The sequence below is a fragment of the Lepisosteus platostomus genome, chromosome 1 (assembly GCF_059453375.1).
Source record: "Lepisosteus platostomus isolate fLepPlt1 chromosome 1, fLepPlt1.hap1, whole genome shotgun sequence".
In the NCBI taxonomy this organism is placed as follows: domain Eukaryota; kingdom Metazoa; phylum Chordata; class Actinopteri; order Semionotiformes; family Lepisosteidae; genus Lepisosteus; species Lepisosteus platostomus.
This window is the reverse complement of record NC_142611.1, coordinates 55712365-55726500: the sequence shown is the minus strand read 5'-3', so window position 1 is coordinate 55726500 and position 14136 is coordinate 55712365. Positions and strand designations below refer to the sequence as shown.

Sequence of the window (14136 nt, the reverse complement as noted above, 5' to 3'; positions counted from 1 at the left end):
AATTTTTGATTGCCCCTGAAGTAAACAAGAGTAACATCTTTGTCCATTCCTTGCAGCGAGCCCATTTATTTCTGCTGCTGTAGTTGAGCGATTTCTGCTCTGGTTACATTATCACTTTGTACTTTAGGGAGCTGTTCAAGATATTACGCTTCACTCAGATGAACTTTGTCTGCAGTCTGGTTTGCTCTGGGTATTTTTCTTGTAGACCAGCAGGGGTCTGGAAAGCCGCAATGATTGATTAAAGCTCGTGGGTTTTGTTCTGGGCCTCTTTTCTACAAAACAAAGTTAGTTTGTTTTAGAGAAGGGTTTAACAGACAGCAGTATTCAGGTCATATTAAAATACCAGAGCGGTAATAGTTCCTTCAGCTGTCAGTTGTACCAGAATTGTGACTGGATTAATTGCGTTTCCTAAACAAAAGTGTCCCCCCTGTGTTTTTTTTGGTGATTGCAGAAGAGTGATTGCTGTAGAAGGGCTGAAACAAACACAGTAAAGCCAGTGTTGCATAAGATCTCATGTTTACTGTTGATATTTATCCCCAGATTAGTGCTGAGCTATCTTGTTTGCAGAGCGTCCTGATTTGCCATGTACTATTTGATTGTACTCCAAAGGTTTGTGTAGTGTACTGGCATGCTCTAGAGCTCGAGAGAATCAGATATGTTGTTTTTCTGATACCCTTTCTAGTAAAGTACTGCACACAAAGAAATTTATACACTGAAGCAGTGGTGGGATGTGCTGAAACACATTTCATTGGCCTGCTCTGTTTTCTTACTGATGTTTTTCATTTCCATATGCATTTAACTTTGTCTTCTTCAATGTATTCTACCAAAAATATCTCTCTGTATATAAAGAGTATATTAAAGTGTTGTAATTTAACATCCTCTTTATAGATATAGATATATGATATATATATATGGATGTTAAATATAGAAGCATAAATTGTAAGGGTGCTTTCTGTTTATAGGAAAAACAGATCTGAACTATTTTACAACAAGAACAGTCTTGGTAAGAATGGTCTTGCACCAGAAAGAACCGAGTTCTTACTGTACATGGTAGTTATGCTGGTGGCATACAGCCATTTTTGTTTATTTAAAAGTGTGATTTATCCGGCTTATGCGAGTAAACAGTGAGACCCTATCCAGAGCCTAAGGGCTCTGATTACCAACATCTTAAAGAGACTAATTGCAATCAGCCACATCAGATCAAGCAACAACTGGTATGTGATGCCCTCGGGTGCCCAGAGTTGCATGAGTGCAATCAGCTTGAATTTAATGGGTAACTTGCTGAAAGCACAGGTGTAATAGAATTCACATGAATGAGGAAATTCAAGTAAGTGTAATCTGACCATGGTGTTGCTCAAGTTCCCAACCTTAGCTTGCTTATGTATCCTTGTGCGACAGGGAGGTCATTTTTTCCTTCTGCCATAAGACTGTGCAACGCATCCACCTTGTGTCTGGGCAGAGGCAACATTGACAGTGACCTGTTTCTGGACTGAACAGTAAACTGCTATATCTGTTCTTTTTCTTTTTCCCGTTTACAACCATTTTTGTGCAATATATGCCAGGGACTTGAGCAATACATTTATATTTATATTGTGCAATACGACTTTTGTGTACTGTTCTGTTCTGGTTTGTTCTTTGTGTGTTCTGGACTGTGAGTAACTCCTCTTAGTGCACTTCTCACTGTACTGATTGTATTGTATGTATTGTATTAATATTATTGTATCATTCGTTACACTGTTGCTGTGTTGTCTGTGTTAAGCTGCTGTTGCACTGCAATTTTCCTCACGGGATCAACAAAGTATCTATCTATCAAGATTTCACTACTGTAATCCCTTACTTACCAAAGTATCTTTGAAACTACTAAATAGGCTTCCGTATGTCCATAGTTCTGAGGCTTTTGTTCTTACTAAAAGTTCATTAACAGTCAACTCCGTTTCCTCAGAAAGCTGGCTTTCTGTGAAATTTAAGGTCCTTGTGCTTTTGTGTGAGGTATTAAATGGTCTAATTCCTGGTTATTTTAAGGATGTCTTCACTGCACTTGTTCAGTCCATCTCTTAATCTGAGATCTGCTTATTCAGGCCTTCTTACTCTTCTGAAAACTAGGCTCCAGAAAATGGGCACTACGGATTTCATTTGGTAAATTGACTGTGCTTTTCATTTATTTTTCCTCCATTACTTTACATCTGTTATGTGCATAACGGTATATTTTTCTTTGTATACATATAATGCTTTAAGTTTCTTTAAAAGTATTCATGAACAAAACTAGAGGTATTATTGGTTCATTAAATACAAATGGCTAGCATTTTTTCAAATTGTGTTTTCTTTTGCATCGTGATTGTGTCTTTGAAGACTGGACTAGATTTTCTTTATTTTGGCATTTTTGAAACCTTTATTGGACCAAGCATATGTAATTGCGCTTTTAATACCATGTAAACCCATGTGTGTTTCGAAAAGTTGTTTTATAGTTTTTAAAGTGGAACTGCAGCGGTATTTTTATATTTTGGGAATCGGCATCAATGAGAGCATTTCAGGCCACAATGAAAGTAAAAGGGTGTAAAAACATGTGAAATCTCCAATTTACATCACAAAATAGACTAAATTGTCAGGTATGCATAGCGCCATATTAACGTTAATGTCTGTTTCAGAATGAGGCAGCAAAACAATGTAGTGATGTTTACTATGTGATGGAGCCAGTTCACAAGAAGGCTTGTGTATACATCTTCTTTAATCCAATAGGAATATTGCTCTTGACTTCGAGACGATTTTGCCTACAAATACTACTTACACATTAACTCTGCATGCAGATCACATTGCACAACCTGTACTTATTCGCTCGTACATCACATTACGGCTTCAAGGGCCATTTCACTTTGCAATTTTTGCAAACTCCTTGCCTGAAGCTACATTGTTACTATACAGTACTTTCAGAAAGATCATGATTTTGTGCTTAATTCAGAGTTTGTGAATACTGTCAATTATTTTATTTTGTTACCGAGATTTAATAACCTTTCTAAGAAATTGGGACACCAGTTCCCCTTTATTTTATTCATCCGAAAGAAAAATCTCTTCACTGTCACTTTATTTGTGGTCTTCTCTCTAGGAATTAAGGCAGTTATTAAAGATAAAAAAAATATTTTTGGAAAGCATAATTGTTAAACATAAGGGTCTGGAATCTGAGATAAAAAAATATTGTAGATTATTCTACAGTAATGTCACTTTGTATGAATGAACTTATTTAATTTTAACAAAACTAAGAATTAGTGCTTATTGTATTGCCTTTTCTTTCATAAATTTCCACATTTGCCGTAAAGTGTGATTTTAAAATAGAACAGTAAGCTAAGTGGAATGGTCATGCTTGAAATAAGAGTTTAGAAATGAATGTAATCAACGGATTATATTTCAGTGCATCATGTTTTATTTAGAAGCTGCAGAGTCACACTCTTCTCTTCAGCATCTTGATAACCTACATTTTTTTATATGGATTGTGAGTTACTTTCTCCAAGTCTCCAGCATAACGTCTTCCAGTATTACTTTATGGAATGTACTGTTGCTTTAGTGAGTATTGTTTTAAGGTAATTCAGATCAGAAAACTCTGACAAACTAAAGCTTTTTTCCTAGACATTAAAAAGCCACTTTCCTTGAAATGTTTCCAATATTGTCAGATCATGTTTATTTTTTCTTCTCTTTTCTCATGAGCAAGACCTATCACTTTTGAAGCCCTTAAAAGCTCTACTCTTTGCCAGTGTGCTGTGAATTGCATTCAAGATAGCTCCTAAGAGCCTTACAGATCAGCTGCAGCATAGCCTCCAGACTGAGGTTAAAGATCCAGGAGAGGAGGCCTTGCTTCAATTTACAGATTGCTCTGACTTTCTTTCCGAGTTCTCCTGGCTTTCATTTTGCTTTGACTGTTTTCCCCTTTGGCTTGTTGCTAAAGTCGGGGTGAAGCTCATGTCACTTTGTCTCGTATCCATCTTGCTGTTTAGGACCTGTCTGTATTTATCACATCTTGACTCTTATTTTAAGATAGTTGTGGTCAGAGCATGTAACTTTTAACTGAGAATAAATTTCAGGGGGAAAATGAATGAACATTTTTTATTTAAGTAAATCTTTTATTCAAGTCGATGAAATAAATAGATTTTATTTAATCTTTTATTCAAGTGTAATAGTCAAGTAAATTGGCAATTGCTGTTTTTTTTCACTAATGTGATTGACAGAGTGTTTCTGTGTAATGCTAATTTCTGCATGATTTGGGTTAAGTATTGAAAATCATAATGAAGAATGTAAACGAATGGTTGATGCTGCTGAGTGAATGAAAGACTACGGATTGCACAGTGGCCTCACAGCTGTCAGTCCTGGATTCCATTCTAGCCTGGACCAGATCTGGACCAGATTGTGTTGGGAGTTTGCGAGTTCCCCTGATGTTCATGTGGGTTTCTCCAGGGGTTCCATTTTCCTTCCGCGTTCCAGAGATGCGCCGGCTAGGTTACTCGGTATCTCTGAAGTGGTCTTCTCTGTTTGAGCGTGTGTATATGCGACCTGTACTGGGCTGGCGGCATGTCCAGGGCGTAGTCTCTCCTTGAGGCCCTGTGCTCCTGGGACCGGATCCCACCTTTACCAGGGAGCAGCCGCTGCCTTGCACAGAGGAGTTCCACTCTTCAGAGCCTCATTTTGGGAACCGAACGAAAACCGGAGCCCAAGGAGATCAAACAACGTTTAGGTGCGTAAGGTGTTAGCAGCTCACTGATGTAGTCAGGAGCCAAACCACTCAAGCCGTGAAAGGTGAGCCTGAAATCCAAAGGAAGCCAGTGCAAGGAAGCAAAAGCAGGAGATCTATACCCATGGATTTTCTATATCAAAGTCCTGCTCCGATCTGTTAAAGACATACAGGTACCAGCAAGCACTGTTTTACGCTAATCATGTCTGGAAAAGATTAAAGCATGTGTTAGATTTTCTGCATCACATTAGGAGAGATGTGAAGGATCAACGAGCACTTCTGCATTGCATTGTGAATATGAGCTTCAATTGCAAGGTTTAGATGAAAAATGACACCAAGATTCCTGACCTAAGCCGTCGGTAATAAAAATGAAGGCTAGCATATTTACAGGTCGATATTTATATTTAAAGGTTGATAAGAAGGCCAGTCACTCAACTTTGGTCTTATCACAGTTCATAATTAGAAAGTTTAACATCATCTATGCACTGTCACAAGGGAGAAAGTGCTTGATTAAAGTCAGTTCTTTTACAAACATACATTTGTGTATCGGCAGCACAGAACTGTAGACATAGTTACGAAGAATCTGATCCAGTTACAAATTATATGTTGCGGTCAGCTTTTCTCTTGCGGTCAGACATTTGGCAGGGTCATACCCTAGATCCCGGATGTTGCAGTCCAGAAAATCCACCTTCTGCCGGGGGCTTTTAATAGCCTGGCAGAAGAGTGTTTGACCTCTTGCTTCTTGAGACACTCTTGTGCTCAGTTTGGGCCTTACCCTTCAGCTAATAGAAATAGGCAATAGAGAAACCTTCTGTTCCTTACATGCTGGTGGCCTGTGAATTATTGCCCACACTTTTTTTCATTGCCCATAGATACTAAAAAGAATGTAACCAGCAATAGAGATCCAAGGAACAGATTTGTCAGGGAGGAAAAGCTTTGAGTAATTTGTATTCTGTCAGATAAGGTTTAAACCAAGACAAAGCAGGTCCAGAAAAACCAGTAAGTCATTTAGCAAGATGTAGTATGATCAACAGTATTTAGGGCAGCAGTGAGGTCCAGCAGGACCAGAATTAAAAAGCTGGAGTCTACAGTCATCAGTACATCATCGGTAACCTTGTCAAGGGCTGCTTGTATCAGTCTCAAACAGATTAAAGTGGCTCAAAAAACATATTTGCAGATAAGTGAGCCTGTAACTAAAGGAAAAACAACTCCTCATAGACATTTTGCTAAAACTGGTGAGTTGGATATCAGCCAGTAATGACTGAGCAGGCTGGAGTCTGAAGTTCTGCTTTAACACCATCCTGAGGCCTGTCAGACCAACTTTGTAGAGAAGGAACTATGCCTGCTTTGAGCAAATTTGTTTTCTGTCAGTTAGATAAGATGTAATCTTTTATAACTTGAATTTGTCTTTTTGCATAACACTTTCATATATTGAAGGCTACTATTCACATTCATCTCTTAGAGAGGTGAACTCTGTCCAGAGTCCATCTTGATTCTGTGGTCCAGTGTCATTAATCGCTTAAAATGTTACCTTCCTCCTCTTTGAACCCCCGATTCAGATTTCATAGGCTTTTTCTACTGGTGGAACTTTCAAATTATGACAGTTTGTCTAGGGTTAAATCACAAGAACGCAGACTTGGTTCATTCAAGGTATTTGTAGATGGGCTTGTAACTGGACAATAACAGCCCATGCTAAATCTTTGTCCGATATTGCAAATTAGATATTGGCCGATAATTGCTATGTAGGCTTCAGATTTGTAATAGAAGGATAATGATTGCAGGTTTAAAGGCCAAGTGAACAGTTTCAGATCTTGATTATTCATCAATAATAATATATGGTGGGTTTCATTTTGGTAATCTTGTCATATATTTATATATATGTTCCCAAGTCAGGTTTTCTGACTGTATGTAATTAGTTATATATTTACATACATAATTAGTAGAATATACTGTAGACACACCAGTTATTATATTAAATTGTCATTATAGTACAATAATTGAATAATTATTGTACAGTAATTATTGCCTTGCATTCTTACTTGAGAATTTGATCAGCTACCACCAGATTCATTTGGTTTAGTTTCTCTTATTAATTGATGCATATGTAATTCTTTCATGCTAAATACTTAAATGACTAGCAGACTTTCATACAAATCCATGAGTGAATCCGTGAGTGAAAGAATACAGCACTCTCCTTGAACATTTTGCGCTGGCTTTGGAGATCAAAAGGGTATTCCTGTGGGAAGAAATGTTGGAGCAGAACTGTTATGTTCTTTGAGCCCAAAGTACTAATCTTTTCCAAAGGCAAGACAAAACCATTAGGTCATGCTGCAGTAGCTGAGGCTGAGTCACTGGTTTGACGGTGACACATACAGGAGGGCCTACTTTTGACCCCCCAGTCAAAGATACCCCCACTGTCTGCTGATACTGAAGTCAGTGGGCTGTCATCACATACCTCACTGAGCATCAGAAATAGCCTGTATAGTTCAGAGCTGTAACAAGTGTTTTCTTCATCTTGACTGCAGCATCTAATGAATTTTAGTTGAAACATGAGATTAATGTAAAATATAAACACCCAAATTCCTAAATGTACCTCTTTTTTGCTTTTAAGGTTTGTCTTTCTGTCTGACAGGGTGGATGGTGTCGGTGCAGACTTTACAGAGCAGACAGTCTCTGAGGTGGCTATCCAGATTATTCATAAGAGTGTTCACAGGTTTCTCTGAAAAATAAATTACCTGACTTTTGTTCTTTTTTATGTGAGGTATTAATTTTTCTGTTCATTATTGAGCAGCTCTGTTATCGGGTTTACTTAACCACCTGACGTATTCTCAATTAAAGTTCTGTATGTGAAAGGATTCTTACGTTTTTATATGCTTGAAGATTACGTGTTTGGTCTAGGCTGCTGTTGAATCCTTCATCTGTATTTTCTTTTTTGAAAACATATTTCTTTATTCCATGAAAATATCTTAATATGTAAAATTAGAATAGTGCATGTAGTGAAATGTTACCCTTGGAAGGCAAAGTGTTGGTTTTTATTATCTTAAAAACAAAATGCTCTCTGCATCAGAGGACATCTTTGAGTGGAAAGTTACCTCATCAATCTCTTCCAATAGTACTGTGCATTTCATTTGGATTAGTGAAAGTCACGTAGCCTTGTTTCCAATAAACAATTCTGCCATTACTGATGGCTATTCCATTGATCCAGTGACCTCTTGGGACTACCTCCATGCTATACAAATAATTTGCAAATTCATTGAGTGTAAAATAATTTTTAAACTCAATATATGCAATATACATAATTCTTAAGAGCTTCAAATATTAGAGGCCCTGTTGAAGTCAACCAATAACTTCTGGTTAATTACCTCCTGCTTGATGTGTAACACTTACGACAACTCTGTTGGGGAACACCATGAAAACATTCAATTACATTAAATATAATGATTAAAAAACATTCACTTATACACCCAGTAAATACGTGCTCAATTTTGCTTGTCAGTGTTTAGGACTATCTGCTTTTAATTATCTGGAAATTTTTTTTTTTTCGGTTTAAACCAAACACAGGCAGAGGAAGAGTTGCAAATAAGAAGAGGCCATTTGGCACATCTGACCCAGTTGGTTGTTTCCATTGGTTGTTTCCGATTCTCATACATCCTCAACCATTTCTTGGAAAACAATCTTCGGCATTGCGTTTAACAACTTGGCCTCTCACAAGGTTCCGGCCTCTCACAACTCTTTGGGTGAAGCAGTGTCTCCTGTTCTGAGTTTTAAATGCACTTCCACACAGGCTTCTCTTGTCCCCTTTGTGTTGATTAACGTTGAAAAGAAACTTCCTTGATAAAAAAAAAATTCTGTCATCACTCTGTCCTTTATAGCCTTTGTTTATCTTTGTGTTCCATCCTGGAACGAGTGAACCAGTGAAGATTAAACTGAGCACATCCACATGTTTCTATTCACTTAATTATGGAGGTAACTGCAAAGGGCTTAAGTGGCACTATACTGAATCTTATCGTTTTTTTATCATGTATCAATATACGCTCAAGAACAATATAGCAGTACAAATCCAAAATTATTTGTAATCATGTGGTAAAACTACACCGTTGTCTTTTAGCACAATATTGTATCTCACACCCAATGTCGTGATTTAGTTCTAGTGTCTTAATTCCATTTAATGTGAGTGGAGGGGTTTTTATAGCTTACCGAACTGGTGTGGTGGCAAAGAATTCGAGATGAAGACTCGGCTTAAGTTTGAAAATGTATATATGATCTCTTGTATTTAAACAATAATTCTTGAATATTACTTGCCGGTCAGAGAAGTGCATTTATAGGTATTTCACAGCAAAAATAACCAATGCATGGTTCTAGGAATCCACAGCTGCCTTCTAGAGGTAAAGTGCACAGGAGCTTTTATGCGTTGAGTATTAAGTCTTAAACAAGTCTGAATTCCTCTCTGCGATCTAAGACAGGAAAATTGTGTCAGCTTATTGTAGCTAAATGGACCAGTATTTTGAGCCAGAGCTGAGCTGGCATTGCTTTCTAAAGCTTTTTGTGTGTTCTGCTGAGGAAAGTCTGACTTTTCAAGCAGTGCACGTCTGCTTTTCTGCTACATTCCTCATATGTGGCTAACCAAGGGTGCCTGTGGAGGTTCTGCAGAATTATTGTAATGTGCTTTATAGTTTGAGAGAAGTTGAGCTTTTTATGTAGAAACACCAAAACTATTATGAGATGAGGAATAACAGAAGGCCTTATGGATACTGAACTGTGACTGCTATATTTCAGTTGAGAACCCAGAACAAATTTTATCTGCATTTCCAGACATTTTTCTTATCTCCGTATCTTGCTTGGGAAGACCTCTGAGGTTTGTGAGAATATGCCTGTCTATATCCTTGCCTGATTTACCACAGCTCTTTGTGTAGGTGTCCCTCCCCTGTGTCTGCTGCGGTCTGTGTCTAATGAGCTGTCATTGGCGTGCAGTTGGAGAGGTGGCTTTAGGCCCTCGTTCAGTGGTTTCCAAGGGGATCAGGCCCACTGTCTGCCTGCAGTGTTTAAATTTAGACTCAGAGCCACCGTCACAGACGCTTGGCACATTAGCTGTTCCCACCTGAGTCCCGCTGGCTGAAAGCAGAGGTGGATAAAATCAGATTTTTTTTAATTTAATCTTTTGCATTTCTGGACTCTCTTTGCATCTGTGTTGTTAATAATTCTGACTAGGATATAACTCTCAAAAGACTGAAAAACTGGCATTCTGTTGCAAAGTGTTTCTTTAAAACCAGTGTGTGTTTATAGTGAAGAGTTTGAGCCCAAGGAATTATCTTGGCCATATTTTCATAGGTGGTGTCTGCTGAGTTTAGTAAATTATGTCTAAATCCCTCTGATATCTTTTATGAGAAATTCCCTGTTAAGCTTTTGTTTCTGTTTTAGCCTTTTGCGGATGTGGTAAAAGAGAATACATTTAACTTGCTAGCCTGCCACAGAAAATCACATTACTGGGGTCTTGCAGGGCTGTTTTAGTCTTGGGACAAGTTTAACTGACCCTTGACCACAAAGGGGAAGGAGATGTTTCTGGATGAGAGCGCACAGTAAGTTCAGTACACTTGTGCTGCATGTTTGCTCCTAAAGTTCCTGGACTGCACAGGGAGGCCTCAGCGAGACTAGAATCTCATGTGGTGATAAAATAGAAACTGCATAATGCTATATCTTCTGATACAGATGCTTGCATTTAAATACTGTATTTCTAATCTGTATAATATAAGTAGATTGTAGATGTAGACTGAGGCTGTAACCACTCAGAAAACAGAATGTGAAAATGTTTTAAATATTAAAACTTCTACAGTGAAAAGTCTCTCAGGAGTGAGACTTTCTAAGTCTCCAGATGGACACTGCTGCTCTGGGTGATGTGGGTGAAGTTTAGGCAGACATGAATGGGATAAAAATGTACATACTGAAACATTCCTTTAATTAAGATGAAAATCACTCTTACTACAGTTACTTGTAGCAGACCTTTCCGGCTATATCAAGGCTGTACATCATAAGTGTACACGTACAGTACACCGTGTTCTGCATCCATTACACCAAGCCTCAGTAATCTACATAAAAAGGAAAATTGGACATAATTGTTTTCATGGTCATCTTTGAAGAACAGAAATTGTTCATTGGTAAGATCACTTCACATCTATCAGTTAACATCAGATTTAACACCCAACAACTGTACTGTGCTACAGTATAATAACTAATTGGCAAGCTCTTTCTTGGAGAGTATCTAATGTTTCCATGTCTATTTCTTTCAGGTTACATTGTTAAAACACCTGCTCCTTCTTCATTTCTTTAAATTTTCCACTTAAAATACAAGTGGGTGTTAGAAGGTATCGATTAACTTGTTCCAGCTGTGTTTGTCAATAGGAGTACAGTTGTCATCAGATCCTGCAATAGCACCACACTGTCTGTGTAATGATAAAGAATGTGTTGCTACTTTAATGGCAACCCATTAGCCATTCAGCTCTGCCCACATCATAGCCTTCCTCTTTTTTCTTCCTTTGCAATGATTGGTGACAGTTTTTCATTGTGTAATTCATATATATTATTCAAACTGATAGTGAGTCATAGCACTTGCAAACATTACATCTAATTATAATCAAGCTTTTTTCTGCTTTGCAAATGGTATATATTTAATTATCAATACTTTTTGGTTCATGACCATCTTAAAAATCAAAACATTAAGAAAAGTACTCAATTAGAAAATAGCATGTTCCAAGACAGGTCTGTGTCCAGCCTGAGAGATGAATGAATGCTGATAGATGTTGTGACAAACATTGAAATGTTGAAGTGTGTCTTGTTTCCTTTGCTTTTTTGGTCTGGCTGGAAATCGTGCATATTTACTACAGAATGTTTGAAAGAAATACCCTAATTGTTTTTTATTATTGAAGTCATAATACGATTTCATCAGTTTGGGGAAACAGTTTGTAGCAAATACTTTGAAGGGTGGACGTTTCAACTATGTAAAAGTTCTTGTCTGAATTTTTAGAATGTATTAAGGATGTATTACCTTTAAATTTATGAACTGTCTTGTGACTGTTTGCAGTAAGCTGGGCATATTGGCAGTGGAGGAAATGCAGTTATCAGATGTTCTCAGTCACAAGATTAGTGATATAACTGATAGATGGAGCCCAATCAACGGTTCCAAATTAAAAAATCAAAATAAATTATAAAGCAAAATAAAAAGTAAAACACAATTTGACTCTGCTACCAAGGCATTGCAAGAAGAGTGTGCGTCTTTAGTTATGTGCTTCTGAGTTCGTTTAAAGTTTTATGTGGTGCAAAGTGACTCATTACACTAAATTGAAAGCTGTGAGATTTTGGGTTATATATAATGGGAATGTGTATATTTTGAATGAGATAAAAATGTCATTTTTAATAATGTTGTGAAATGAAATTAATTCAGAATGAAGGAAAGTAGAATGCTGTATACATAATATAAATTAATGCAGATAGTATGAGACACACAGGAGTCATATCTACATATTCCTGTACCTAGTAAGTGTTATCTGGATGCGAGGGGATATGGTGAAGTAGTGGTTAGGGGGTTTCCTTGAAAAGCTCACTGCTGTTGTGCCTGTGGGCAACGTACTCTATCCCTACTGGTTCAGTCCAGTTAGCTGTGCTAACGGTTACCAGTATTTGCTGAGACTCACTTGCCTTCGTCCAAACTTACTTACATTGGTACTCATTTTAGCCCATATATGTGCTTGAGGGTACAACATCTGCACCTCATCTGGAATGTGAACCCACAACCTTCCTCCTATGAATCCAGAATCCTCACCGCTGTTTCTCACTGCTGCTTATCTCACAACTTAGCACTTGGTCTCCCTTGTCCAGGCTGTGTGGTAGAATTTTCGTGCTCTCTGCAGGTGTCTGCCTCTAAAAGAAGACTGGGAACTATTTCAGTGAGATCGATTAAGTCATGATTTGTTAAATGAAGTAATTAAGTACTGTAGTTGTTGGGAAACTCCCAAGGCCCTGAGTTTTCTCAACATTTTCCATAATTGATGAATGGCTTACTAGCATTCCCATTCTTTAGACATAGGTGATTTAGGGTGACCTCAAAAACTAAATCGGGGCTCCCCAGGAGCAGAGTTTGAGAAATGAGGGCTTTCACAATGCAGAGACATAGAGGTTTAAAGAACACTCCTTATTGTACTCTAATGGGAGCAGTTGTATATAATGGAAATCTTGGAAACTGAAAGACCTTTAAGTCATAACATGCCATCCTGAACTGATAATGTGTCAACGACTGCTATAGAATTAATTGTATTCATATGGGTTCAGAGGGCTTGGATACCGGGTGTAGCACTTTGGTACATTAAGCAACCACTGCATTGGCACTGATTACCAAAGTAGTATCATACTGAAATGTTGTTTATGTCAGACTGAAGAAGTGTTTCATTTATTTTCTCTCCAGGCACAGGAGACATTGTGGCCATTATGATTCCCGAGCCTAAAGGAAGGGAGATAATGTCCCTGCTGGAGAAGAACGTGACCGTGATGATGTACATTACAATCGGAACACGCAACCTGCAGAAATACGTCAGCCGGACCTCTGTAGTTTTTGTGTCCATTTCTTTCATAGTGCTCATGATCATCTCCCTAGCATGGCTTGTCTTCTACTACATTCAGAGGTTCAGATACGCCAATGCCCGGGACAGGAACCAGGTAGGAGAAGGATTCCCTTGTCTGAGCTCCACAGATTGCACAAGGCAAAGTACTGTGGAATGGCCTTGGAAACGCAAGTTGGTGTTATTTATAGTAGTACACCCAGGAGAAAGTATCCCTGTGCTACTTTTGACATAAAGTGTGATGGCTAGAAAAATAGAATGATTTTGTTCAGACACTAAGCTTAAATATAAAAAAAGATGTAGTTTTGGATGGTCGAGTTTCTAATATGTTGAAGATCTATGAATTTTTTTAAAGTAATGCATCTTTACCTTTTTCCTATTTAGCACCCCCATTTAGCTTCCTGCACACACAAACACTTCCTTTATATCCTGTAAATGTCACGGAACAGATGTGCTGAAGGAGCGCACCAGAAGATCAGTGAAAGTACTGAGTCACACTGGCAGTATTACAAGTTGATTCGCCCACAGCTGCTCTTCAAAGTGATTTCACCGGCATACCTGAGTGGCATCAGTAATCAGATAATTAGTGATTCCTTAGCTTCTGTCATAATCATATCCAATGTAAGGAAGAGACATTTTAACACACTGCTGTCCGTTGCAACACACTGCTTTTGTAATCTGTGTCTGGGATTCCCATGGTCACACACTGTGTGCCTTCAAAATGAGTCCTATCTTCTTGATTAGGGTAAATGTATTGAGTGAGTTGGATGTTTGTGTTTCATAATTCATATTGCACACTAATCAAGAACTTCTTAT

General features: G+C 38.0%; 1 protein-coding gene across 3 annotated transcripts in view; it reads left to right on the top strand.

Moving 5' to 3' along the window:
• rnf150a (ring finger protein 150a) overlaps positions 1-14136 on the top strand; it is a 77405-nt gene that overhangs the window by 27602 nt on the left and 35667 nt on the right. For all 3 annotated transcript variants that reach the window (XR_015937122.1, XM_088632985.1, XM_088632991.1), the window contains exon 2: positions 13167-13417. Coding sequence is in view for 2 of the 3 variants with exons in the window: in XM_088632985.1 (XP_088489111.1) it covers positions 13167-13417 (251 nt within the window). In the remaining variant the exon portion in view is untranslated. The remainder of the gene's footprint in view (positions 1-13166; positions 13418-14136) is intronic.